Source organism: Misgurnus anguillicaudatus, chromosome 24 (genome assembly GCF_027580225.2).
Source record: "Misgurnus anguillicaudatus chromosome 24, ASM2758022v2, whole genome shotgun sequence".
In the NCBI taxonomy this organism is placed as follows: Eukaryota; Metazoa; Chordata; class Actinopteri; order Cypriniformes; family Cobitidae; genus Misgurnus; species Misgurnus anguillicaudatus.
Genome location: NC_073360.2, coordinates 22,975,474 through 23,002,761, shown reverse-complemented (window position 1 = coordinate 23,002,761; position 27,288 = coordinate 22,975,474). Strand labels below are relative to the sequence as shown.

General features: G+C 37.4%; 1 protein-coding gene across 7 annotated transcripts; it reads left to right on the top strand.

The window, feature by feature from the left end:
- Nucleotides 1–1,709: 1,709 nt before the first annotated feature.
- On the top strand, nt 1,710–26,680 carry ccdc9 (coiled-coil domain containing 9). Of its 7 annotated transcripts, none has more exons than XM_073863467.1 (16): nt 1,710–1,974; nt 4,018–4,074; nt 6,505–6,614; nt 6,843–6,987; nt 10,815–11,135; nt 11,278–11,361; nt 11,450–11,617; nt 14,159–14,340; nt 14,573–14,631; nt 14,806–14,853; nt 16,696–16,810; nt 17,953–18,082; nt 18,311–18,770; nt 19,697–19,819; nt 19,954–20,049; nt 25,384–26,680. In XM_073863467.1, exons 1-16 carry the CDS (start codon nt 1,867–1,869, stop codon nt 25,386–25,388), a joined length of 2,211 nt encoding a protein of 736 aa, XP_073719568.1. In that variant the 5' UTR covers nt 1,710–1,866; the 3' UTR covers nt 25,389–26,680. The 7 variants fall into 7 exon arrangements, with proteins under 7 accessions (XP_073719568.1, XP_073719565.1, XP_073719564.1 ...); XM_073863466.1 differs by having other exon boundaries at nt 1,711–1,974; nt 19,951–20,049; XM_073863464.1 differs by lacking the exon at nt 25,384–26,680 and having other exon boundaries at nt 19,954–20,279.
- The last annotated feature ends 608 nt before the right edge of the window (nt 26,681–27,288 follow it).

The following is a 27,288-nucleotide window of genomic DNA, read 5'->3' as shown; positions in this document are numbered from 1 at the left end:
CGGTTCTTTTCATGTTTTGTTTAACGTGATCTGCCGTAAGATCTTACCAACGCGCGTAAATTGTACTTTCTGCATCTCATTTATTCAGACATGGGCTGCGTCCAAAAGCTTATGCAGCTGACTTGTTGCCTTGCTCCCTCATGAGGCAATGACTTTGGCGGTATGAAAGCAGCTCCGGGAAACAGATTCGGACAGCCTTCATAGGCAGCTTAATGGATCTCAGTTTGACATATAAACAGAGAGCACCTTTGTGATAACTAATCCTTTGTGATTGAAAACTACAATACAAATTTATCACTAGAAATGCAATCAAAATGTGTATAAAGTGAAGATAAAACTTTATTTACACTAAATTTGTGCTCCAGCTGCTTTCTTGGCCACCATTTTATATTTTCGAACTCAACCAGGCTCGACCAATCACATTCCCCGCACCGCCGCAGACAGCATTTGAGAGCTTTCGGAAACAGCCATGGATGTTTTTCCATTCGGCAGAAAACAAAGTGAATCAAGACGAGCCAAATCTCGCACACTTAAGACTGGCCACAGAAATAGTGTCAGTATCAAGATACTCAACCTTATTTTGTCCACTCCGTATAAGTAAATAAATAAATCAGAACGATTATCTTTTGGTGTGTACCCAGCATAATATCACAGACGTCGTGGGGGACACATTGAAACTGAAACGTTGTTTGGAAAACTAATCCGTGTGAATAGAGCATTATGATTTTAGCTTCAATTAAAACCAACACAATCCCATTAACGTTATACCTATTGAAATTTCTATGACAGTTTCTAATATTTGATTCAGCAGAGGTTAAAGGGGTCATATTATGAAATTTTTTTAAGATGTAAAAGAAATCTTTGGTGTCCCCAGAGTGTGTATGTGAAGTTTTATCTCAAAATACTCCACAGATTATTTATTATATAGCATGTTAAAATTGCAAATTTGTAGGCCTGAGCAAAAGTGTGCCATTTTGACATTTAAAATGCAAATGAGATGATGAAATGCAAACACTGATCACAAGGATGGGGTTGTAATTGAACCTCAATTGTGCTATCAAGTCACCTATCTTTCTTTTCTAGGTTGATAGAAGCACTTGGGACCCAATTATAGCACGTACACATAGAAAAAGTCTGATTTTTCACGCTATGACCCCTTTAAGGAATTTTATCCTATTAAGTTTTTTTTTTTAATTATTTACTCAGGTACAAGTTTCAGGGGTGAGGAAAAGAGACATCGAGTGTTATAACAGCTAAAGCTAGCTGCTTCTTAATATAAAGTTTGAAACATCTCCGCTTGGACTGCGCATGCGCAACATCCCTTGGCGGGACGCATCTTTCACGTGTCCTCGTTCATTCAACATCGGCTGTTGTGATAATGTCCCTTGCAGATTTATTACAAGATTGCAGTGGTTTCTCCTATAATATATTGCACCGTTAAACTGGTCTAACTTGTGCCGCGAGGTTTAACCACCTCGCGATTTGCTTACCTATAAACAATGAAAAACACCATAAACTACTAGACCACCCGTATATGTTCAGTTACAAGCTCATTGTGAATACCATAACTTACGTAATTTCTTCCACATGGCATGATGACAAGATATGAATCCTTTTCGCAAAGCCGCACACACCTCGTCATCGTCATGAGACCAAAAGCCCCTTTGTTTTTTTATGTGATCCCACAAATGTTTGCGGGCGAAGCGCGCCGCGTCCGGACCACCGTGACCGTCGAACACGGCGAAGAAAGCCACAGCCCGCGGCCGACGAATGTCTTCTGAACGGCGGGCAGAGCGCATCGACGCCCGTCGAAGAGTTGAGACAGTATCATCGTCCTGAACATAAGTAACAGTTATAGATCCAGGGATGGAGTCTTGGATTAAGGCGTCGGGGTTTTGTCTTTGTGCTGCCGTGGTCTCGTCCTTTTCGGCTGCGATCAGTTCATCCTCACTCGGCTCATCCTCCCGACTCATCGTCAGTATATCCTCCATGTATTTTCTCCCGCCTTGGTCATAATAAATACTCGCTCGGCATGAAAATTTCTCATCCATTTTTGATCGAAAAGAAAGGCCGATAGAGGAGTAACGTTATAGCCGGTTAGTCTTTGGACAGAGGAGTCAGGCAGGCCGGGTGCGGGCTTTCCTCTTTGTTTACCTCTGATGTTGTGAGCATGCGCAGAAACACCGTGACGAATTCCGTGGTCCTTGGAAACCTTGAGTTATTTGACCCTTGATTTTGAATGTAATTACAAGCACATTGTGATCCTCCTATATGTATGCAATGTTCTTGTACTTTAATAATACAAAAAAAAGAATTTGTTGTGTGGCCAATGTCAAAAAAAGTTATTTGACCATTAATTTTATGGAGCCTGCTTTAACAGAATGACAGTCAAAATAATAGAGAGGATTAACAGTCAAGTTTGCAAGTCTCTCTAATTATAAGTCATTCTAATTATAAGGCCAGCAGATGGTGCAATGTTTTGTTTTAAAACTGAAGACCAACTGTAATGAACTTTTGTGATTTAACGTTACATATGTGTATTTATTTCTAGAATAGTTTATATCTTTGCTTTGAAGCTGCACACCTTGTGTGACCTTTTAAAGACTGAAATAAACTAATCGGGGTGCACACCAGTCCAGCCACATCATCAATTTTACAACAGTGCTTGCAAATTAAGTTGCAATAACTTTTTAAGCTCTAAACAATCTTGTCTATGGCATCATAGTCTATTATATGTTTACTTTAATCGCGGGTTTTTGTCGTTGAGCCCGTAGTAACTTATGATATTGGCTTATTATGCCGAATTTAGTTACTTTTATTTTGAAATCCCGCAGAACTTGAAGCTTATAACCTTTCCGGAAGTAAAAGCAATTATTAACGGAAGTAGATTGAGTGCTACTGCGCTCGTATCATTGTATCGCTGTAGCAGTTGGTCGAGTGCAGCTTACAAGACACTTCCACAGGCGCAGGACTTGTCTTGAGGTAAAACACGTGTTAAATCCCTGATGCATTAAAGTAAATAACCACGATTGTTTTTATCGTTGCGATAAGTGCGCCTTATTCGTGTTAGTTTCACTTTGCGATCTGAACTCGACCCCCGAATTGGCTCTTGGCGGCTCATTTGATGATACTGATACATTGTGTCTAACCATAATATTGAGTCATTGTTAACCATAACAAACTCTGTCAGTGTATTGAAAGCTTAATAAGTATCGTGATCTTACTATAACGAAATGTTTTAGTATTATTTTGTCTGTAATCCTAAAAGGGTTTGTGGTGATGCCAACCTTTACCATAATATTGTTTGTTTGTGTCGTTGAATCGTTCACTCAAAAACGAAAACTTTGTCATTATTGATTCACCCTCGTGTCGTTTAATCTTCTTTTGTTTATTTTTTAGAACCCAAACGCAGATGTGTTGTTTAGGGGTTTCTGGTTATTATGGAAGTTGATGGTGAACGCCTCTTCAAGGTTCAAAATGACCCAAAAGTGTTTTATAAAGCCAACTTGTATTTTAATTGTCTCGACGGCATACAACGGTGTCAGGTGATAAATAAACGAAAATATGATCCATCATTTTTGTACATTCTCTGTGCCGGAGTTATTGTTTTTTTAGGATGTGAAACAACAGCAATATCCACAACAAGAATGTACAATAGTAATTAAATGTCTTCAGGACACTTAAAATACATTTCAAAAATTGAGTTATTTATCCAACACGTTTGGGTCCCTTTGAAGCTTGAATGTTTTTCTGGTTTTCTGTTCAAAAGACACTAGGGTTAGTAAATAATAATCACAAAGTTTTCATTTTTGGGTGAACTATCCTCAAGATTGATTTAATTCATGCATGTAGATTTGTCCAAGTTAGTTTTCATTTCAACCTTATTGCATTTCTATTTTGCAGTATTGTGATTTATTATATATGTTTACAAGATCGTTCATAGATATTATAAGACTTTAATATTACCATGTTATTATTTGCTTTTCCCTCTGCATAATTTATCTTTGTCTGTTCTAGGTAGGAGGCAGAGTTATTTTCCACCGCCTTTTATTTCAGGACATGCTTCCAGCCATGGTGAGGCTCATTTACATTCATTTTGTTCCAACTAACTGCTTCTGTATGCTTAAAAAACCTTGGTTGAGAATAGCTGTTACCATGCAAAACACATCACAATAAAATAAACCCAAATAAAATAACGATTTAATAAATTATATGCTTGTGCGTTTATGTAGTGGACACAAAGTGTCAGTTTTTATCTATGAATTATTATAATGCTTGGATAATAGCATGCACATGCTAATTTTGGGCTGCAAGCTCCAAGTTTAGCCCAGTTAACGCATGCTGTCTAGGGGTGCTTAAGTACTAAAGTCTAAAAAAGTTCTTATTTATTGAGATATGGATATGATTAGGGGTGTCCTCGACTAAGGATTTACTTATTCGAATCAGAATTGTCGAATCTTTCCATAGTCGACCGATAGTCGAATCATATCTATGTTTGTCTGCATGGGTTGGAAGGGGGCCAGACCAGGTACAAATTGGTAACTTTTATTTTCTTTCACAAGCAGCACACATAAACAACTTTCTGTTAAAGTGACCAAAATTGTCTTTCAAGTGATGAACGAAGACAAAACTGACGATGCATTTATATATTTATTTTTTTAAGGTAAATATATAAGGCAACATTTGTTTATTTATTCCTCATAACATTTTAAAGCCACGATCTACAGAACATCACACAAAAATGCATTTTGATAACTAAACCTAAAAAATTCTGCCTTGGAAACCTCGGCTACAATTAAGTGTTTTTATTTAATTTGGAGATATAGCGCGTCAAAGCAGTCATGACCAAAAAAACCCCAACAAATGAGAAATAACAAATAATTTGTGATCGTTTCTGTAAATGATAAAAACTAATTTACAATTCATTAAACGTTAATTTATAACATAAAAAACACTGAAATTAATGATTTTATAGACACTATGCGTTATTATTTAGCACAGAAATACCTGCTTGCTTGCTCTGACTTCGATCATCTCTGTATTCACTTTAGATACAGAAAGACCGGATGATATTATTTATTTCAGGAATCTCTTTGCTATCATTTAAAAGTGAACACCAACCATAATATTAAATCACAAGAAAGACATTCGTGTCAGGCAGAAATTGGTTCGGTGCACTGCAGATACTTTCCGTTTCATCACCGAAATTTTAAAAAACGGCTTACCTGTTTTGTAGTTTAACTTTTGACAAGATAACCAAAATGTATGATAAATACATTTTAAAAACTTATACCCGTCAAAAAACATCCGTTTTTTATTGTTTAGTTTGATGAACTCCTAAATATGAGACGCAGAACACCTAGCCCGTTCGGCTAAATTACATGCGCAAGCATGGCCAGCACGCAATAGCGCAACATTAATACAACGAAAAGCTATCCAAAATTTACAGACTTAAATTAGATCAGAATTTACGTTTATAATAGATACATTTTTTTAATAAAATAAGGTCAGAAGTAACAAAGTGCAGAACAAATATGCAAAATGCCTCAAGTGCACAGAAACAAAACACAAGCCAAATAGTTAAATCAGACAACCCAGAGTGATTTATAAATAAAATAAAATAAATATTAAAAGAATAGAAAAGTATAGCCGTAATATAATTGCCAGCTTTGTCTTTTAAATGTAAAAACAAAGAGGCAATGGTAAATTAACGAAGAAACCTCCGTGTAGCCCGGTCACATGCAGGGGCTGGATTTATTAACGCATTTTAAAAATATTTATTGAAAGCTGTTACTTCACATATTATTTGCAGCATTATCATAATATGCTGTATATTAATATATTGTGAGAAAGCTGTTATATGTGAAATCAGATAATGTGTGCACCCATATACGGCCAAAATTGAATGATCCTCATTTCATAACACATCTGCGACGATTCGACTGTGAGATTGGTAGTCGAATCAGGCTTCTCCTATCGATGCATCGAATCTTCGACTATTCGGGGTCACCCCTAGATATGATATATTTAATGGTGTCTACATAGCCCATTTGATTTGTCATGTCACTGCATTATGTAAGGATTAATTGATGACAGGCCGTTGAATTATTAGAAAATAATGCACACCCAAGATGGTAATGCATCGCAGGTGTGAATAATTTTTTTAAATAATTTAAAGAACCAAAGTCATTTATTCCACTTAAACCACGTTTACCACACACATAGCTAAGACATTGCTCTGGTGGTTATTTTAAGACATTTGACAGGTTATGTGTGCGTTTATCGAAAAATAATGCATACCCGCGGGGCATTTCTCAACCAATCAGAATAATGCATTCAACAGCCCTATGGTAAAAATTCAAATATATATGGATTAAAAAACCTTAACAGATCTTTAAAGGTACAGTACAGCAATTAGATATGGCAGTTTGTTTTACCTATGTCTAATGTGATGGCTGTAAATGTGCACTTGTGTGTCATATTTTACTTGTTATTCTTTGTCAGTCTTCTGCGGTGGATTTAAAGACAAAGGAGGAGAAGGATGCCGAGCTGGACAAAAGGATTGAAGCTCTACGGAAAAAGAATGAAGCTTTGGTCAAGAGATATCAGGAAATTGTCTGCTGGAATTTGATATACTTCTACAACTTCACCTGTCTGCTTCTTTTGTGTACATTTTTACCTTTCAACAGATATTTTACCCTAAAGCATTGGCTGATGTGTTAATTTTTGCATACACATATTGTTTGTGCGTGTATTGCATGCTCAAAAGAAAGATTTTTAACTTGATCCGATTTTATTAATTCATTTAGCGTTCTTGTGTTTCGTTTGGGTCACCAGGAAATACAGGAAGATAAGAAAAAGGCTGAGCAGGAGGGCGTCGCCATCACAACAGCTCGCAAACCCCGCCCTCACGAGCCTGATTCGGAACGGAAAAAGACAGAGAAAGAGAACTTCACTGTGACTGTTGATTTGTCCAAACCGGCTGGGGTGAGACAGGATATTTTATAGCATCATAGCATTTACCCTAATGTACACAGTCGCACAGTGGGTAGCACTGTTGCCTCACAGGAAGAAGGTCCCTGATTCGAGCCTTGGCTGGGTCAGGAAGCTTTATGTGTGTAGTTTGCATGTTCTCCCTGTCTCAGCGTGGATTTACACCGGGTACTCCGGTTTCCTCCAACACTCCAAAGATGAGGTGAATTGGAGATGCCAAATTGTCTTTCCCAATTTGTGTAGTCCAACTTGTGTGTAGATTAATCGGTTCTCGGCATGAATATAGCCATAGATGCTGGAATGGCATTAAAGGATTTAGTCCATTTTCTTAAAAAACAAATCCAGATAATTTACTCACCACCATGTTATCCAAAATGTTGATGTCTTTCTTTGTTCAGTCGAGAAGAAATTATGTTTTTGGAGGAAAACATTCCAGGATTTTTCCTCATTTTAATGGACACGTGCAGTTTAAAATTGCAGTTTCAACTGAGTTTCAAAGGACTCTAAATGATCCCAAACGAGGCATAGGGGTCTTATCTAGCGAAACGATTGTCATTTTTGACAATAAAAATAAAAATTTGCACTTTTAGACCACAACAACTTGTATATCTCCGGTCATGTGTTGCGCCAGTGGACCGCACGCAATACGTCATCATGTCAAGAGGTCACGGATGACGTATCAAAACTACGCCCCAGTGTCTAATAAATGTCTTTGTGTCAGTTTATTGTTCAAAATGCTCCGCAAATGCGCTTTTCATATACAGTCAGGTCCATAAATATTGGGACAGAGGCACATTTTGTGTCATTTTAGCTGTTTACCAAAATTTTTTCCAGTTATAGTCATATTTTGACTATATTGGCTTACAGTGCACACTCTCAGCTTTATTTTGATTGTATTCACATCCAAATTGGCTGAAGGGTTTAGGAATTACAGCTGTTTTAATATGTAGCTCCCCTTTTTAAAGGGGTCAAAAGTAGTGGGACAGTTGGTTTGGAGGCTGTTTTGTGGACAGGTATTGTCTATTTGTTGGGTGATTTCCTCATGAGTGACAGATGTTGAAGGTCTGGAGTTGATTTTAAGTGTGGCAATTGCATTTGAAAGCTGTGGCTGTGAACCCAAATAATTTGATTCAGGAGCATCTCCATGCAAGTGATACAGACCATATTTCGGTTTCAAAAAGACAACAAATCCATCAGAGAGATAGCAGGAACATTAAGAGTGGGCAGATCAACAATTTGGTACATTCTGACTAAAGAAGAATACACTGGTCAGCTCAGCAACATAAAAATCCTGTATGTCTATATAGGATAACAGTGGTGGATGGTCGCATTATCCTCTCCATGATAAAGAAAAAACACTTTACAATGTCCAGAGAAGTATAAAATTAATCTGAATGCTTCTGTCTTCTGTTACATCACCAAAAAACACCAGCGATCCAGTGCCTTAGGAAACCATGCATGGAAATGCAATCCCACCGCCTGAACACTATTTTACTGAAAATGTTGTCTGTAGATATCATGAGATGTTATTTGCCTTCTTCATTATTTTTATTCTCATTAGTCTTATACAGGTTGATATTAGTTTAATCTCTCCAAATAAAGCTTTTTAAGGGCATGTCTGACTTTTTTTGGAGTCTAATCTCCCCTTCCTATTCTTGTGTCTTTTGTATCTTGTGGTGAACCCTCTGTATTTCTCCTTGTAATATCTTCTCTTTATTGTTTTGATTGACAATGACATCTTTACCTCCTGTAGAGTGTTTTTCATTTGTCTGGACATTGTAAAGGGAGTTTTCTTTATCATGGAGAGGAAAATGCGATCATCCACCACTGTTACCCTATATAGACTTACAGGATTTTTATGTTGCTGAGCTCACCAGTGTTTTGTTATTTTAGTCAGGATGTACCAAATTGTTGATCTGGTCACTCTTAATGTTCCTGCTATCTCTCTGATGGATGTGTTGTGTTTTTTAAACCTAAATATGGTCTGTATCACTTGCATGGAGATGTCCCTCCGAATAATTTGGTTCACAGCCACAGCTTTCAAATGCAATTGCCACACTTAAAATCAACTCCAGAACTTTAACACCTGACATTCATGAGGAAATTATTTAACAAATAGACAATACCTGTCCATAAAACAGCTTTTAAGTCAACTGTCCTATTACTTTTGACCATAGACTGTATAAAAGATGGACGACGCCTGTTCGCTCTCTTCCATTGGTGAAAAGTGAAGCCGCCAGTGTCCCGATATGGCGCTGACATCTTGGGTCTTGAGTCTGCGCAATAGCGATTTCGGGACCAGTCCTGCGCAGTAGTGAGCAGGAAGGGAAGGCGAAGTCAAAACCCCGCCCTCGCTCTCGCAGAATGCGCATATCACATGATATTACAGCTGTCAATCATGATGTGACACCACCGTTTTTATATCATTAAATAACTAACTAAACACAAACCTATTTTAAAAACAAACATTTTAATTTACATTAGCGTGATAAAAACTACAGTAATGACAGAAACCAGGTTCGGAAAAAAGATAATTGAAGTGTAATTAATTTTTTTAGTTGGTCTCAAGTCCCATTGAATAACATGGGGAGGCGGGCTTTATGACCTATACTGGGACCAGTCACTGGGGGGCGATCAAGACGTTTTGGTTTCACTTTTCAGGGCTTGTGTGGCACGCTTGCTTTTGACCCCTTTAAAAAGGGGGAGCTACATATTAAACGGCTGTAATTTCTAAATCCTTCAGCCAATTTGGATGTGAATACCATCAAAATAAAGCTGAGAGTGTGCACTGTAAGACAATATTCATAATATGACTGTAACTGGAATACATTTTGGTAAACGGCTAAAATATGTGCGTCTGTCCCAATATTTATGGACCTGACTGTATGTAACAAGTGACCTTTCTACGGCATTACGCAATTACGTGAGGTCGCGCTGGCGTGTCACAGGACCGAAGATAGATGAGAAATTGTGGTTTAAAAGTGCATATTTTTTATTTTTCTTGTCAAAAATGACCGAAAATAAGACCCTTATGCCTCGTTTGGGATCATTTAGAGTCCTTTGAAACTCAGTTGAAACTGCAATTGTAAACTACATTAAAACTGTTATGTGTTGAGGTCCATTAGAGTCCATTAAAATGAGAGAAATCCTGGAATGTTTTCCTCAAAAAACATAATTTCTTCTCGACTGAACAAAGAAAGACATCAACATTTTGGATGACATGATGGTCAATATCAGTTTTTTGGGTTTTTTTTTTTTTTTTAAGAAAATGACTTATCCTTTAATGAATAAACAAATAAATAATATGAATTTTGTTGTCTCAGAAAGGGTTGAGAAAAATGGTGTGATGGGACTGTGTGCAGACACATTGGAGTCTAAGATCACACAATCTCTAAGATTCATTATTCAGTTTAATTTTAAGTAACCTTGCATAACCTGTTAAACTTCGATCCATATTTCTAACCCCATTCCTCACAGCTCTGAGATTTTAATTTCCCACCTGGGGAAGTCTAGGACAAGCTGTAGTGTGTTTTAATCAATACCTGTAGAGATTCAGTGGAACACAGATGGCCTGTGCAGATTGATTGGACCTCCTATTGTTGTATGTGAAAAGGTCACCCCTTTCACTATCTGAAAAGTAAGAGATAAGTGAGTTGTACAGAAATATAGCTGTTTAACTAGACAGACAGACATGAGAATATCTCACAATGGGGAAAGAATAGAAATATTTTAATATCATTTCCAACTCTGTAACCCAGAAAGGACATCTAGCTTTTAAGTCACACACTGAGAACCACTAAACCCCATTTCTTAATTTCTAGGAGAAACGTGTAGTGAATGACAGAAAATCTTCCAGTAATAGTGGCGATCATGGCGTTGAAGAAGGACACTCTGGTCGGCCTCAAGGCGAGAGCCCCTCTAACAGAACCGGCTCGGGTCGGCTGAGCAGAGGTTGCTATCGTGGGGTCAGAAGAGAGCCTCGTCCAAACAAAGGTGAACCATGGCCAGACAGGCAATCGCAGGATAATGAAGGTGGAGATGGTCCTTCCCTTACCGAACGCTCGTCCAGAGGAGGGCGCAGAGGTGGAAGAGGTGGAGGCATATCTCCTCAGGGAGGAACTGGCTCAGACAGAAAATCAAAGGTGATTGTCATACTGCACATTAACATTTAACTTCCAATAGGAGTGAAGCTAGTGGAGCGTGTGTAATGTCTTTGCAGATAATGTTGATTCGGCTTTAAACGTGCATCATTTTAATTTCAACTGGTGTCCAATTTGTCTTCAGGAGTGGGAGGAGAAGAGAAGGCAGAACATAGAGAAAATGAATGAGGAGATGGAAAAGATTGCAGAATATGAGAGAGGTCAAAGGGTATGTTTTAGGCAACCCATCCTTAAAATTTGCCATCAGTCAAATCAGTATCTGTTTAAAATAAACACACATTATTTTCTTTTTGCAGGCTGAAAGAGAGAAGAACCCCACCAGGAACTTCCTGGATGACCCACGGCGCAGTGGGCCAGTCCCAGACACTGACCGCAAGGAGGGCAGCAGACGGCACGTGCGCAACTGGGGCGGCGTTGACTTTGACAGCGTGAAGACTGGAGCCGAAGTTGAGAGAGAATGGACGGTACCGAATCTGATTTATGAACAGGGTTCCCATGGGTCCTTGAAATCCTTGAAAGTTTGGGGAAAGTTTTTGGCCCTGGGAAGTTTTTGAAAATATACATACATAGATACAGGTCATTGAAAGTGCTTGAATCTATTTTATGCAAGAAGTTTTCTGGAAAAAATCCATTTTCCCTGAGTGTAGGATAATATCATTAAAATTCTAGACTTTTTAAGCAAACATGCTAAACTGTTCACTTTAAATGCTTATATCTTCTGTATGCGAATGTTGATTCATACCAAAATGCTTTATTGCATAGTTGTGTTTGACACATGAAAACGTCTCAGGTTACGTATGTAACTGTTGATCCCTAAGAAGGGATGAGATGCTCCGTCCCTGTAACGCCGTCTTTGGCAATATTTCAGATAGCGATATACTTCCTGGCTTTCGCATCATCCTGTCTTTGTTGTTAGGCTGAATAAATTTAATACAGGGAGTGCAGAAGTATTAGGCAAGTTGTATTTTTGAGGATTACTTTTGTTGTTGTGCAACTACAGTGCCCTTGGTCAATTTAAAATGTTAACAAACCCTCAAACCTGAACATTTAAGTAGTAAAAGTGAAATTTTGGCTTTCTTAAGAGAATATTTCTATGTACATCATTATTAGGCAACTATTACTGTGTAGAATTATTAGGCAACTAAATGAAAAACAAAGATTTTATCATCTCACTTGTTTTTTTTTTCACCTGTTAAAGTGAGAATAATAAACAAACTCTACATTTGCAAAAAAAAATAATAAAACAATAAAAAAATGGAGGAATATGTAGACTCAGTGACCAGTGTGGCTACCCTTCTTTTCGATGGCAGTCACGGGCCTTCCATTCACGGATTCGGTCGGTTTCTTGATCTGGTCTGGGCCAACGTTTTGTGCGGCCGCGGCCGCAGCCTCCCAGGCACTGTTCAGAGAGGTGCACGGTTTGCCCCCACTGCAAATGTCCTGCTCAAGAAGGGACCAAAAGGTCTCAATAGGGTTTAAGTCAGGTGAAGAAGGGGCCATGGCATTAGTTTTTCATCTCCAAGGCCCTTACACGCCAGCCATGCAGTGGAGCACTTGTGATGTATGTGATGGAGCGTGATGAAACTATTACTTGTTTTCTTATTCATATTTTGTTATTGTTTTGGCGAGAGGTAAAAGTTAATAAAACTATACTTCTATAATGTTACTTTTGGTTTCCCATTTACTCTTAACGCGATACGAGCACTCGCTTGTTATTAGACTTTGTTCTTGTCAGTACTATATAAAACAGTTTTTTTTATAAGTGTCAGAAAGATGTTTTTTGCATGCTGCTTATAAATATATCAGTGGTGATATCTCATAACGTGTTTTAATAGTCACGTCATGATAAAATAAATGATCAATGTCCACATTTAACAGCTGTGGTGCTTACCTGCGGTTCCACAGTGTTTTCGCGTTCTGAGGAGAGAGATCGCTCCAGAAAATTGTTTATTCCTCTTAAGTGTTAATCGTCCACACGATGTGACAAGACATTACTCCCATTAAGTTTATTGTAACATCCAAGAGCGCTGATCTTTGACGGAATAATAACTTCCGATTGTGATTCACACACTGATTCACGAGCTAGTGAACTAATGAGACACACGGAGAGTGATTCAAAACAGCGCGATTGTGTGTGTCCTTGTGTGCCTGGAGTTTTTCAATTCAGAGATGAGCCTGTTTAGAGGACCTCCATTCACTAGGTGGCGGAATGATATAAAATGGTGAAGCGGTTACTGTGCCGTTATCAGTAGAATATTGCACGCCTCTTAGCCAATCAGATTCGAGAACCAGAAATAACTTTTGTATAAATAAATAAATATAAATATATATATATATATAACCCTAACCCTAATTGTTTTATTAATTTTTTTTGTAAATGTAGAGTTTGTTTATTATTCTCACTTTAACAGGTGAAAAAACCAAGTGAGATGGTAAAATCTTTGTTTTTCATTTAGTTGCCTAATAATTCTGCACACTAATAGTTGCCTAATAATGATGTACATAGAAATATTCTCTTAAGAAAGCCAAAATTTCACTTTTACTACTTAAATGTTCAGGTTTGAGGGTTTGTTAACATTTTGAATTGACCAAGAGCACTGTAGTTGTACAATAAGAAAAGTAATCCTCAAAAATACAACTTGCCTAATAATTCTGCACTCCCTGTATACACATTCAGACGCACTTACCCCTGGAGGCGTCCCCAAAGTGTCACCGCAGTGACGCAGCGCGAATTCCCTCGAAAGGAAACTGTAACAATGTATCTTTAAAGGTAACCCGATGTAACCTTGCTGTCCCCACATTTAGTCCTTGAATTTGAGGCTATTAGACCTGGAAAGTCCTTGAAACGTCCTTGAATTTGAAGTTAACTATGGTGTGGGAACCCTGTATGAAGTTTCCTGTACCCTAAAAGGACAATACTGCAATACTCAAAATTCCACATGATTGGAGTAAGAGTTAGTGATCAAAAATAAATGCCCTCCTTTTTGCCTTTATTTTCATAACAGAATCGTAGGCCGAGTGGCAGAGGTTCAGTGGATATGACTCTGTCCATGACAGGTCGAGAGAGAGCCGAGTATCTCCGCTGGAAAAAAGAGCGTGAACAGATTGATGAGGAACGACTGGCTCGTCATCGGAATGCCACCGGCCAGTGGAGACGAGAGTGGGACGCCCAAAAAACAGATACGATGTAAGCAGACATGCACTCTACAATGATGCTCATCAGAATTTAGAGAGAACCTTGTGCTAGTCAAAAAAATTTGCAATTATTTGCATTTTGGGAGAACCTTTTCTGTAATGTTAGGATTTTATTTCTGCCAGAATGTTTTAAAGAAACGGAGGAGACGTAGTGGTTTTACAGCATAAATGAGTTATGGATGCTGACAGGGTGAGAATGAGTGACCCTGTAGGTGTTTTCACAGGTTCAAGGAGGATTCGGCTGTGGCTGGAGAGGGAACACCTGATCAGAGCAACAGGAGAGGTAAATTAAACCCACATGCTCTCACACCACCAGCTCAAGGTTGTATGTGTTTTCGATACAATACAGACAATCAATAGATATTTACCTGAATCACTTCTAGACATTTGATTGCATTTTCTGCTTTGATAAACTTGTGTCTGTGGCTTAGTGATGTTCTGTGCTGTGGTCTCTCAGCAGCTAGGGGGCGCAATGCCTATGCACAGCAACGCAGCGGACCCTCAGGTCAGCTTATGGCATGTGTGCATGTGTGTGTGGCAAAAGTCTTTAAACTCTAACTCACATTTGCCAGAGTCTCAGTGATGATAGCTGTTACTGCGATAATAGCTTCTAATTGTTTTCCACTCCATTGTAATTGGATTATCTATGGTCTATGATGAGGTTTTATTTTCCTGTAACATATCTTTATAATTGCCTTCTGCTTGTTGCACAGTCATTATTTAGACTTGTCTCCATCATTTCTCTGAGTGGGAAAAATGCATCCGGTCACTCCCTCTGTTCTCCAATTGTTTGAGCTTTGTCTCATACAGTAAAAGATGGTGTGTAAATATTAAAGGGATAGTTTACACAAAAATGAAAATTGTTATTTTTTTACTCATGTTGTTACAAACATGTATACATTTCTTTTTTCTAATGAACACTAAGGAAGATATTTTGAGGAATGTTTGTAACCAACCCATAATGAGACCCATTCACTTATAATATTCATATTCAGACTGATATCTACCGATGCCGATACTGATCGTTTGGTGGTTATATTTTCTTGCGTTAACTAAATTCTGAATATTTAAATTTTCTGAATTTTATTTATTCCTATATAATAGCCATTAATATTGAACTTTATACTAGTGATGTTTCTTTACATTTTCTATACACAGAGCTCAAATTGCATGTTTCTGTTCTCTTTTGATTGACAGGATATTTTGGGCATGACTATTGGCTGTTTTTTATCGGCTGGTTATTGGCCGATAGCATGAAAATTGCTTTTATCAACGATACAGATTATTGGATGATATATATGTACATATCTAGTTAATATCATTTTTGACATATGCGGTCTGAGCTTTTAAAATGAAGTTTTGTATTGTATTTGTCAGCAATACTAAAAGAGTTGTAGTTTCTTGTTGTTTTTTTTTCTCAATCCCGCTAAATATTTTCCAGTTTGGCTTAAAACTTGGAAAAAAAACATGATAATCTAAGAATTGAACAAATTTGATTATAATAATGATATTTTTATGAGTAGATTTTAGATGTCTTTGGATTGTCTTGAGAGTCTGGGTAGCAGGTCTCTGGTTGTGTGTGGATGTTGAAAACAAAACCTTAAAGGCGGGGTGCATGATCTCTGAAAGCCAATGTTGACATTTGAAATCACCTAAACAAACACGCCCCTACCCCAATATAATCTGGACCTTCTTTTGATAGACCCAACCCACACATACACAACCAAGGCAACAATGTTGTTTAGTAGACACGCACCATACTGCTGATTGGCTACAAGTATGTTTTGGTACTCGGCCCAACTCCCTTTTCCAAAGTGTTTTTCAAAAATCATGCACCCCGCCTTTAAAAGTGGATGTCCTATATGATTATATGACTTGCTGGTTGATTGATACTCATGATATTATTCTTTCCAAGACTCTAGCTAACATTAGACTTGCCCTTAAGATTAAGATTGCAATTCTTCGACTGTTACCATTTTTAACCATCTGAAGTTTCCCGTACCTCTGTAGAATGAAATGAAGACTTGCTATTTCTGACCCATGTGCTCTTTTGCCGATGTTTTTGCTTTGAGTGTTCAACGAACCCTCATAACCTGCAAATCAAGTCTTATTACCATACATTCAAATCAAGGGTAAATTTGTATGGTTTCTCTTATCCTTTCCCCAAGCTAAATAATGATGCATATAGAGGAGCAATATCTCAGAATGACAACAGGCCATCTGTTACTGTGAGCCCAGGGTCATCTCTCTCTGCTACAGATTTCATATGCACAATTGTTATCCAAGTTCTTGCTTATCCCTGTGACACATTTAATGGATAAATATTGCTCCTATCTTTCTTATGCAGAAGACAACAAGAGACCACCCAAGGAACCAACCTTCGGGGACTTCTTGGGGCAGGGCAAGCCCAGACAGGAAGGTCGTGGACGAGGGAAGGGTCGGGGTCAAGGCAAGAACTACAGGTATGCAATAATTAATATTCATTTCTCCTGACTCTAAAGGACTCGAAATGAACTTTTTAGTAGGTAGCACTGGTGCTCCTAAATTTAAAAGTTAGGAGCACCAGCAAAAATTTGGGAGCATGCATTGAAAATTGTAGAAGCACCACAACTTCATCCTGAAGATTAAAAGCTTGAGCAATTAAACTTGATCTTAAATTATTTGCCACACACGTGACTTGTGCATGGCCCATTTTTAAACAAGCTCTTATGCTTAAAATAAAAAAAATTTAAGGTTATTTTAAATAATTTATTTTAAATTAAGTTTTTTATTTTCACAATTTTTTTTTTTGGATTCTGTATTCACTTTTCATTTACTTTAATGGTTAATTACATTTGACTTCAAACAGTATGTTTAATAAGCTGAATTCACAAAATGTAAATCTTTTCTAAAATAATCTAATAAAAATAAAACAAATTCATTAATTTTTATTTTTTGTCAAAGTGCTGCATAACAAAACTTTGTTTAAATTAAAAATGAAAGTACAAACATTTTAAGGGTATTTTTATTACTTAAAGAATAATAATTTTTTATTTTTTATTATTTAAAAGTGTATTTTACTAAACAATGATAATATATTTTTGTAAATTTCATTACTTTTAAAAAACTTTTATTTTGATGGGTTTCAGTGTGTATTTGATATCTGCATGATATATGATATCTGCGTGAACTCTGACAGCAGCTCTGAACATGAACTTTACGTTTTCGTGTCCTCGGATGCTGAAAGAAGGCAAATAATGAAGTAATCCGTGTAATGTTTAATTGGTTTTTATAAGACGTTCACTGATTATTCCACATTATATGCAAACGTTTCATAAAGAAACGAAAACAGATCGCACCACAACAATCATTTGCCCTTGCACAAATTCTCCCAATTACATTTTAAGGTTGCACCAATTAAATTTCAGGAGCATTTGCAATTTCGAGCCCTGCCCACCTGCATTAGTCAGATCTTACGTGGTCTCCGGACTGCTGCCAAAGCGTGGTGTTTTGCCGTTTAAACTGGATAAGAGATGATGTTATCAGACTTTATAAATATAGTTTTTTCATTGGGTTATTTCCTGCATTGATGATGTTATTTTAAAATTGAAACTTTTTCTTAAAGCATGCATGATAATCGCTGGGAAGGAGAACATGAAGAGGAGAAAGGGAGGAAAGAGGAACAAGAAAAGGAGACGGAGGGAAAGGACAAAGAGAAGGAAAATGAGAAGGTCAAAACTCCATCCTCAGAGAAGGTAAAAGCATGTCAAAAGTGTTGACGCACCTTCTTTATGATTATATTTGCATTACAATATTAGTTAAGTAGTTTTATTAGTTTTAATATTACATGTAATAATACTGTAAATGTCATGTAAAGTTATGTTAAACTAGTATCAAAGTAATCTAAACTATGACATTAAGCAGTGTCCAAACATTGTTCAAATCAAAATTCACATTTTCGATGTATTTCTCCTGCTGTGAAGCAAACAGAAGATGGAGGGCACGCTGAAGAAGATGATGATGAATGGGAAGATGCTAGCGATGGGGAGGAGGAGGAGGAAGAGGTCGACAAAGAGGAGCATGAGGAAGAAAACAAAGATTCTCATAAAGATGCTAAACCAACAGAAAAGACGTCTACCTCTCCTGCACCTTCTACTCCCAGCCCAAAAGAGAAGAGAACTCCCAGACCCAAAGTCCACATCCCCTCCCCACAGGAAGCTCTCAGCACTCCCGAAGGGCCCAAACCACTCAGCCCTTTCTCTCTGCTGGATTGCCACCAGCCAGTGTCAGACTGGGGCGAGGAAATGGAGATGCTCTCTCCTAAGAGCAGTCTTGGTGAGAGCCCCCTGAGGCCCAGCAGCAACGAAAGCAGTCCAGCCCAGCCGAAGAACAATGAACGTAACACGGAAGACGAACCAGAAAAAAATGAAAGTACATCTACAGGTGGGGCAATCGTGTTCTTCAGGGGTGCTTTTTAGGAAAGCATACTAATTTGTAAACATTGCAATGTTATGTGCAATGTTTGTGCTATAGATATGAGAGAGAATGTGAAATAATGTGGCTTTTTAAAGGGGACATATCAGACTTTTTCCATGTTTAAATGCTATAATTTGGTCTTCAGTGCTTCCATCAACCTATAAAATGTGAAAAGATCAAGCCAGTAACTTAGTTTTGGTAAACCGTTCTCTGCAAGCTTGTAAAAAATAGGTCACTGAAATTTGGCTCCCCTTGTGATGTCAGAAGGGGATAATACCACCCCTTAATCTGCACTATCCAACCACGGCACTGCCATTTACTGCAGAGATCAACTCATTTGCATTTTAAAGGCGGAGTCCATGATGTTTGAAAGCCAATGTTGATATTTGAAATCACCTAAACAAACACGCCCCTACCCCAATAGAATCTGGACCTTCTGTTGATAGACCCGCCCCACACATACGCAACCCGGCTTTTGATTTGATTTCATTGGCTATAAGTGTGTTTTGGTAGTCGGCCCGTCTCCTTTTCCAATGCGTTTTTCAAACATCGTGGACTCCACCTTTAAAGGACACACCCAAAAACAGCACATTTTTGCTCACACCTATAAAGTGGCAGTTTTAACATGCTATAATAAATTATCTATATGATATTTTGAGCTAAAACGTCACATACGCACTCTGGGGACACCAAAGATTTATTTGACATCTTAAAAAAGTCTTGTGAAATGTCCCCTTTAAGGAGAGGTGTACAATTAGATTAAGATTTTAGCCTTGCAGACCTGAAATGCGTGAAAAGTCACTGACTGACTTTGTAGCCCCTTATCAGCATGGTGAATGTAGCTTAGCTCCTGTATATTAAAAAATCAAACACGGGTGTCTTTTTACATTCAGTTGTGGAATCGGCTAACTGTGAACCCCAACAAGACAATGTACCAGCTGAATCTGCAGACACTGCCATCTCAAGCAGCCAAGAGCCCATAGTGCCGCCCACCCCAGACAGCGCCAGGCAGAGCGGTACGTTCAAACTAAATGTTAATTTATTCAGTTTTACAAAATATCTTGAGGGCATATAAGAAGTTTATTTGTTGTTAGACTTTCAAAAATGAATAATTTTTATTTCATGCATTTAATGCCCCCTGATACAGAAGACAGCGAATCCCCTGCTACAGACCCAGATCAGAGTCAATTTGAAACCGAGGTTGAACTGGATGCATCAGTGGACCAATCAGAACAACCGCTCTCAGGTGCTGTTCTTATTACCAACTTTGAGACTGTGGCTTTTCGAAAGAAGTCCCTTACTTCTGCTGACGTCTAGCAACTAACCAACGCTCTCCCCTGTTTCTGCAACCTTAAGTCTTTGTCTCTCTCTCTCTCTACCCTGTTCCCAAAACTCATGTATGCCCCCCGTCCATCTGTCTCATGGCATGAGATGGCATCTGCACTCGCCCTTCTGTGTAGTCTTTGACAAATGGGATGCAACCACTGATCTATATAAATGACTGGATTGCGCATGACGTCACAACTGTGAAGCCACCGCGCCGCCATGTTGGTATACCCAAACATTCCATAAAATCAATGGACGCGATCAGATTTTAATGATAAAACATCACTTTACAAGTCTTCGTTTTTATATCTGAAGTTACCCTGTACATTATTACAACACAAACGTCCTAAGCATGTACATAGTTATTTACTGAAAGTTGTACATTTTAGTTTTTAATCAGTTATTATACATTCATCTTCATTACAGTAGTGTTATCAGATCAGCAGACAGACCGCAGCATTTAGTATTAATGACAAACGTGCTCATTCTGAAATCTATATAAATAATCATACTTTGTACCGTATTTTCATGCAATAATTTGCTGGTTTTATGTCATCTAAACTTACACGTTACCGTGTAGCTGAATTTCAGAAAAAACTTTATTTATACCCGTGTCATTAACAGAACGCAGCAGACACACTCACCTTAACGGTTTTTTATAAATCCATTTTCCTGCCCGATTAAAACATAAACATTGAAAATAACACCAGAATTAACAGTTAATTTACGTACACATATCCTAAAAATAATCTTGCGTGACTGATACGCTGTAAAGCGGGGGAATTTAAAACATGATTTTAAATGGAAGTCAATGACGCCGTCTGCCGGTTGGGTATACCAAGATGGCGGCTCGAACTCTGCGCTGGCTTCACCTCACGCTGTTACGTTAAGCGTTCTATGCGCAATCCAGTCATTTATATAGATCAGTGGATGCAACCCTCCTGAGGCTATGACAGGTTTTCTTTCTTCTGGGACTGATCGTTCTTGTCTGCAGCTTCGCATTGGCTGTCACATCCTCCTCTGTGAATCTTGCACAACTATCCTGCATCCATTCTGTTTTTGGATCAATCTCATTACCACTTTTTTTTGCACCTAGGTCATGCTTTGAATGTGGGTTCTGATTTGTTCCTCTTTCATGCATGTTACAAACTGCTTAAAAGAACAGTTCACCCAAAAATGAAAATTCTCTTAGTTACTTCACATCCCATCATGACAGTTTTAGAGTTTCACCATTTTGGAACCTATACATGTATGAAATTATGAATATTTTTGAGGAAAAACTAGCTAAGGAAACTCGTATAGACGGTTTCAGCGGTAACAACATAAACGAACATCTCCCAAACGTAACTTTCAGTAGACTTCCGCTTGGAATCAATAAAAAACTTCTTTCAAAATCATAGCCAAAGTGTATCAACCATTACACTTAGCTAATGTTACTGTGTAAAATGCAATGTTAGCCAAAATTTTCTTAAATTCTGGCTGCCAAATCTGCACAGCGGCGATCCATGCTTACTGTCTCTCCTCGTCTTTTGGAATCCAAAACATTGATATTTTCCACAAGTTATTTGCTCCAAAGGTCAGTTTAGTCACTCGCCAGATTGATAAACAAGCAGGAAGTTAACTTAGCGGTAGCGTGCATGCGTCCGATCTATACATCTGGGGATGGTTAATAAATGGAAAGAATTTCCATTTTTTTGGTTACCTGTTTTTTTAAGCAAATAATTGTCCTCCATCGTTTGATTCCAAGTGCAAAAGCATGCGTGTTTGTTGTCTTGTGTGCAAAAAGGACTGCAAATGAGAATTATCTATAGTTGATTCTGTAATTAAAGTTCACCCAAGAGTCCACCCTATTTAATCGCTGCTTAGCATCATTATCATTGAGGGAGAAACGCTTGGCTGTTCTCCCAGAACAGCTGTTAGGTAGACCAGGGTAAACCAAATAGGGTTCTAGTCAAAGTCGGTATGGCAGCTTATTAGATTTCAAATCATTTTAAAGATATCCAGGACATGGCAACGGTGTCTGGATATCTGAATGTGTTACTGTCCTATAGCAAGACATTTGGTGCTTTTCCGTTGGATGGTACAACCCGGTACAGCTCACTTTTGGGGGGTTTACATTGTGTACAGCAGTGGTTCTCAACCTGAGGTCCGTTTTATGACATTTTATAAAATAAATTCATTTATCATGAATTCTGGGCAATTAAACCTAAAAAAGTAAGACTACTAATCAACAGCACTACTTCGTATCATTTAATATGTTTTGTTAAATTAAAAGTTGAGTTTTAAAACAGTTTCTTGTCATAAATGTTCTTTGGGGGGGCCGCGAAGGAATGCGCCATACACAAGGGGGGCCGCATGCTGAAAAAGTTTGAGAACCACTCGTGTACAGTACCTAGTACCTGATAATCTTTTTTAGTACCACCTCGGTCGTGCTGATACTAAAACTTGATGTGTAACACTGCAGATCACTACCAGAATCATTACTAAATGCAAGATTAGCGCTTACCCTCCTGCGCCACAGAGCAAACCAACTATAAAGGGCTGTTCACATTATAACTATAACGATAACTATTTTAACGTCCACATCATAACCATAACTTTATGCTGATTCTCTCATGTGCAGCACTCGCGCAAAGCACCTTTAATAGCATTTACTAATATTGGATATTTCTTGTAATAAAAAATGTCACTAAATATGCAAATATATGCTGTTCTCGTTCTATTTACGGAATGGCTAACCAGCAGATGTCCTAAACCGTGAATCTAGTAGTTTGTGTAATAATATGTTACCTTTTGGCAATGTAGTAGAATAAAAAGCATTACGTAGTTAATTTCACAGCAACTGCATCAGCGCTGTATACCCAAGGTAATTTTATGTTATAGACAGGGTTCCCACAGGTCCTTGAAATCCTTAAAAGTTTGTGAAAATGGGGGGAAAAATTCAAGGCCCTGGGAAGTTTTTAAAAATATATACATACATGGATACAGGTCATTGAAAGTGCTTGAATCTATTTTATGCAAGAAGTTTTCTGAAAAAAAAAATCCATATTATTTCATGTGTAGTGTAGGATAATTTTATTAAAAATGTAGACTTTTTAAGCACACATGCTAAACTGTTTGCTTTAAATGCTTATATCTTCTGTATGCGAATGTTGATTCATACCAAAATGCTTTTTTGCATAGTTGTGTTTGACACATGAAAACGTCTCTGGTCTGGTTACGTATGTAACTGTTGTTCCCTGAGAAGGGAACGAGACGCTGCGTTTCCCTTGCCATACTTCCTGCGTCCCTGTAACGCCATCTTTAGCAATATAGCGATATACTTCCTGCCTCCCGCGTCACCCTATCTTTGTCGTTAAGCCTCACCATTGGTTGAATTTGATATACACATTCAAATGCACTTACCACTGGAGGCGTCCCCAAAGTGTCACAGCAGTGACGCATCACATTTACTGCACAAAGCCGTAGTTCACTTATCAGTAAACTACGGCTTTGTGTAGTAAATGGGGCTCAATCTGAAAGCAGGTGATGGCGATTTACTACTAATCAAGGAACCGGCTTCACTGACGAGATTGACTATCGCATGTAAATTATCGCGCATTCCTAGTTTATCATCGGAAAATCGCTCAGTACGTGACCCCAATGATATTGTTCGTTGTATATTTATCGTTACAGTCAACTATTCTCTTTAATATCAAACCATTTTCAAAACTATCGTTTTTATATTTATTGTTATAATGTGAACTGCCCTTAAGTCTTTAAGCCCCACCCACTCTAAAGCGGCACTAAACTGCAATGGAAAAGCAAACCGAGACAAAGTAAAGTGAGTGGAGCCGAGACACGTGGTACCGAGCCGCGTGGTACCATGCAATGGAAAAGCACCAATAGTTATACTGCAATTTAAGTATGTGTAAGATTACAAAACATTTGATCCCATTAGGATACAGTTCATTCTTAATTATAAAGTAAACCCCTTTTGAAATGCTGTCCGTAACTTTGATTTAAAATAAACAAACTTGGTATATCACTAAAAAGCTAGTTAATATGTATCTTAATTATCAAGTTCCTTTGACTGAAGTTTGTAATGTTTTTTGAAGTCCCCCTGTCGTTTTCATTTTATATCTTAAAACACTTTATTGATGATCAGAATGACATATTTAAATGTTTTTACTAAGCAATGATATTGAATGATGAATTTGCACATGGTTTGTCTTAAAGAATATTAAAAGCATCACATAGACATAAAAAAGTGTGCTTTTTAACACAGGGGGACTTTAAAGTTTGGAACTGGAATTCTCTCCCCTTTGTTTGTTACCCTATGTTTTAGGAGTTTTATACATCTTAGTATAATGACAAAAATTATGAATGTGCAGTTTGTACTATCATTACATTATGCTAGTCGCTGGAATGGCAAATAAATTATGTGCCGATTCGCAGATGATTGTATGTCTCAATTTCCCTTGTTTGTGAAGTAGAAAACTAATTCTTTGTATTTTGTTGTGATGTGCAATGCGCTGTAACCTGTCAATCACTCATTTGGGATCTTTCTCTTTTCCCTACCTGCTCCTGCTTAATGTCATTACATCATACCAGTCATTTATTATGAAATTAACTGTTCATTTATAACTAATGAAAGGATATGATTAAAATCAAGTTTTCTAGCTAATTCCAGAGATTGAAATTCGAATCACTGTCCACGTGTGCTCTAGAAATCAACAGAAAACCTAATGGATTATTAGCAGAATGATGGCCTGAGTAACAAGATTCTTGTATGTCTTTAAATTCGATAAACATACATCATTTAGCCAGTTTATTGGAAATAAAACCATTTTTTATTGCTTTAAAGCTATTATTAGGACACTGGTAGTGTACTTGATTGTCAGAGGTTGGTAATATAACCCAGAGGAAATTGAATTAACTTACTGTCTTCGATTGGTTTCACATTAGAAACACATTCATTACACTGTTTACAAAGACATTATATTGAAACAACACAGTTACAACCCATACTTTTTGCAGTACTGTTTGTTTCAACCAAACCAGCTAAAGTCGAATTAAAATAATCATTCTCTCAAAAATAGAGTAAGTATTTGTTTTCTTGTTGTTTCGACTTATTTTGTGAAACACAAAAAGAGATGATTTATGAGAATAGGTAACAAAATTTATTTTTTGCGTGAACTGTCCCTTTAAATATAACAGTGGGTGTTGTCTTTGTTAATATTTTATTCCCCTTGCTTTACATTTCTGTCCACAGGCTGAAGACTAAGAGCAATAGCTGAAAATGTCAGTGGTCTACAGTCCATGTAAGAGCTAAGAGTCAAGACTATAAATCAAAGGGGTTAGGACCGTTGAAGCCTCACCACATTTTCATCCAAACAGCCCATTGTATTGTTTAATTACCTCTTGTTGTTGGGACTCTATGCTGTTGGCAAGCTGTGCTCCTGGATCAGTATCCAAGACGTTTACCGTGGAATTACTCTGTAAAGCGTGCTATACTCAAATCATGAGGTAAATGTTTTAAAGATGCAAAGGTGTAAGCGCCACCAACGTCATTTTAAACATTTTTAGTCTACATCGATTACAAGAAAACTAATCTTTGGTAAAGGATTGTTGGCACAACCAACCAACTATCTTGAGCACATTTAAAGTCTTTCTTGAGGTTGATGAACATAAATTAAACTGCTACCATGTGGTATGTATTTATAACTGAGAAAGTCTTTAAAAATAGGCGTGCTTAACATGAATTGCAATACCTTTAACTAATTTTTCAGATCATTTTTTTAAACTTCATGTTAACATTACATTTTCACGTAACATAATATTATATGCATAAAGACAAATGGATGTTGAATTTGCCATAAATGACAGGTGCCCTAGATGTTATGAACATACTGACCAAAGATAAAAAAAAATGTTTAAAATTGGAGGAGGCTTGAATAAGATTGAACAATTGGGGCAACAGAGGTTGTGTACCCCAAATCTATATTAGTTTAATTTTATTGTTTTGTTTGTGCATCTTATGTTTAGTATTTTTATGCATTTACATCAGGTAATAATATATGCGTATGTGTTTGAATTTGAATGAATTGAACAGGAAATTAAAAAAAACTTGTAATATGTATAGATCTTAACAAATGACATTCCAATGCTTTGTGTGAGTGCGTCACGACATGCATTGTGTATCCTTGTTTTTTAATTTAGCTCGTGGAGCAGAACGAATCATGACATTTGTGATTGTATTGTACTTACTGCAGATAAAGTATCTTCCTGTTAGGGGTAGAAAATTTAAATATTTTACTTGGTTTGCTTCTTATAGGAGGTTTGGTTTGGCTTCTAAACTGTGCACGTAGCATGATACTGAAATGTCTATAAGAAGTTTTCATTTTTAGACTACGTCCAGTCCAGTTTTTGGTTTGTTTGTTTTACTCATGGAGACATTTTTGTTGCTTCTATCATCTTAATATAATGTGTGAAAATGAAGTGCAACTGTTTCTGTACTTTAAAAGCTGTCAAATAAATGACATATTTGCCTTATGCGTTATTCATCTGTATTAACTCTCCAGTGTTGTTTTTATTGTCATCCATATGCTTGCTTTGCTTACTGAATACGCTACAGTTTCATGAATTTCCATGTGTGCAAAAAGTCCTGTATTATATATTCAATTAACATAATATTATTATATACACTACAAGAAGTGAAAAGTTCAACTTATTTTTTGTAAGTATTTTTTTTACATAAACATATAAGTTGGAACAAGTTTAAGTTAAAGGATTAGTTCTTTTTCTTTAAAAAAATCCAAATAATTTACTCACCACCATGTCATCTAAAATGTTGATGTCTTTCTTTGTTCAGTCGAGAAGAAATTATGTTTTATGAAGAAAACATTCCAGATTTTTTCTCACTTTTATGGACCCCAACACGTAACAGTTTTAATGCAGTTTAAAATTGCAGTTTCAACTGAGTTTTAAAGGACTCTAAATGATCCCAAATGAGGCATTAAGGGTCTTATCTAGCGAAACGATTGTCATTTTTGACAAGAAAAATAAAAAATATGCACTTTTAAACCACAACTTCTCGTCTTCCTCCGGTCCTGTGACGCGCCAGCGCGACCTCACGCAATACGTCATGATGTCAAGAGGTCACAGATGAAGTATGCGA

Bases quoted from the DNA above. Each gene is read 5' to 3' on its own strand.
- ccdc9 (XM_073863462.1), top strand. From the start codon at position 1,867: ATGGAGTCTTGGATTAAGGCGTCGGGGTTTTGTCTTTGTGCTGCCGTG. The intron at 1,975-4,017 runs GTCAGTATATCC...TGTCTGTTCTAG, and splicing joins GCTCATCCTCCCGACTCATC to GTAGGAGGCAGAGTTATTTT. The intron at 18,083-18,310 runs GTAAAAGCATGT...CCTGCTGTGAAG, and splicing joins AAACTCCATCCTCAGAGAAG to CAAACAGAAGATGGAGGGCA.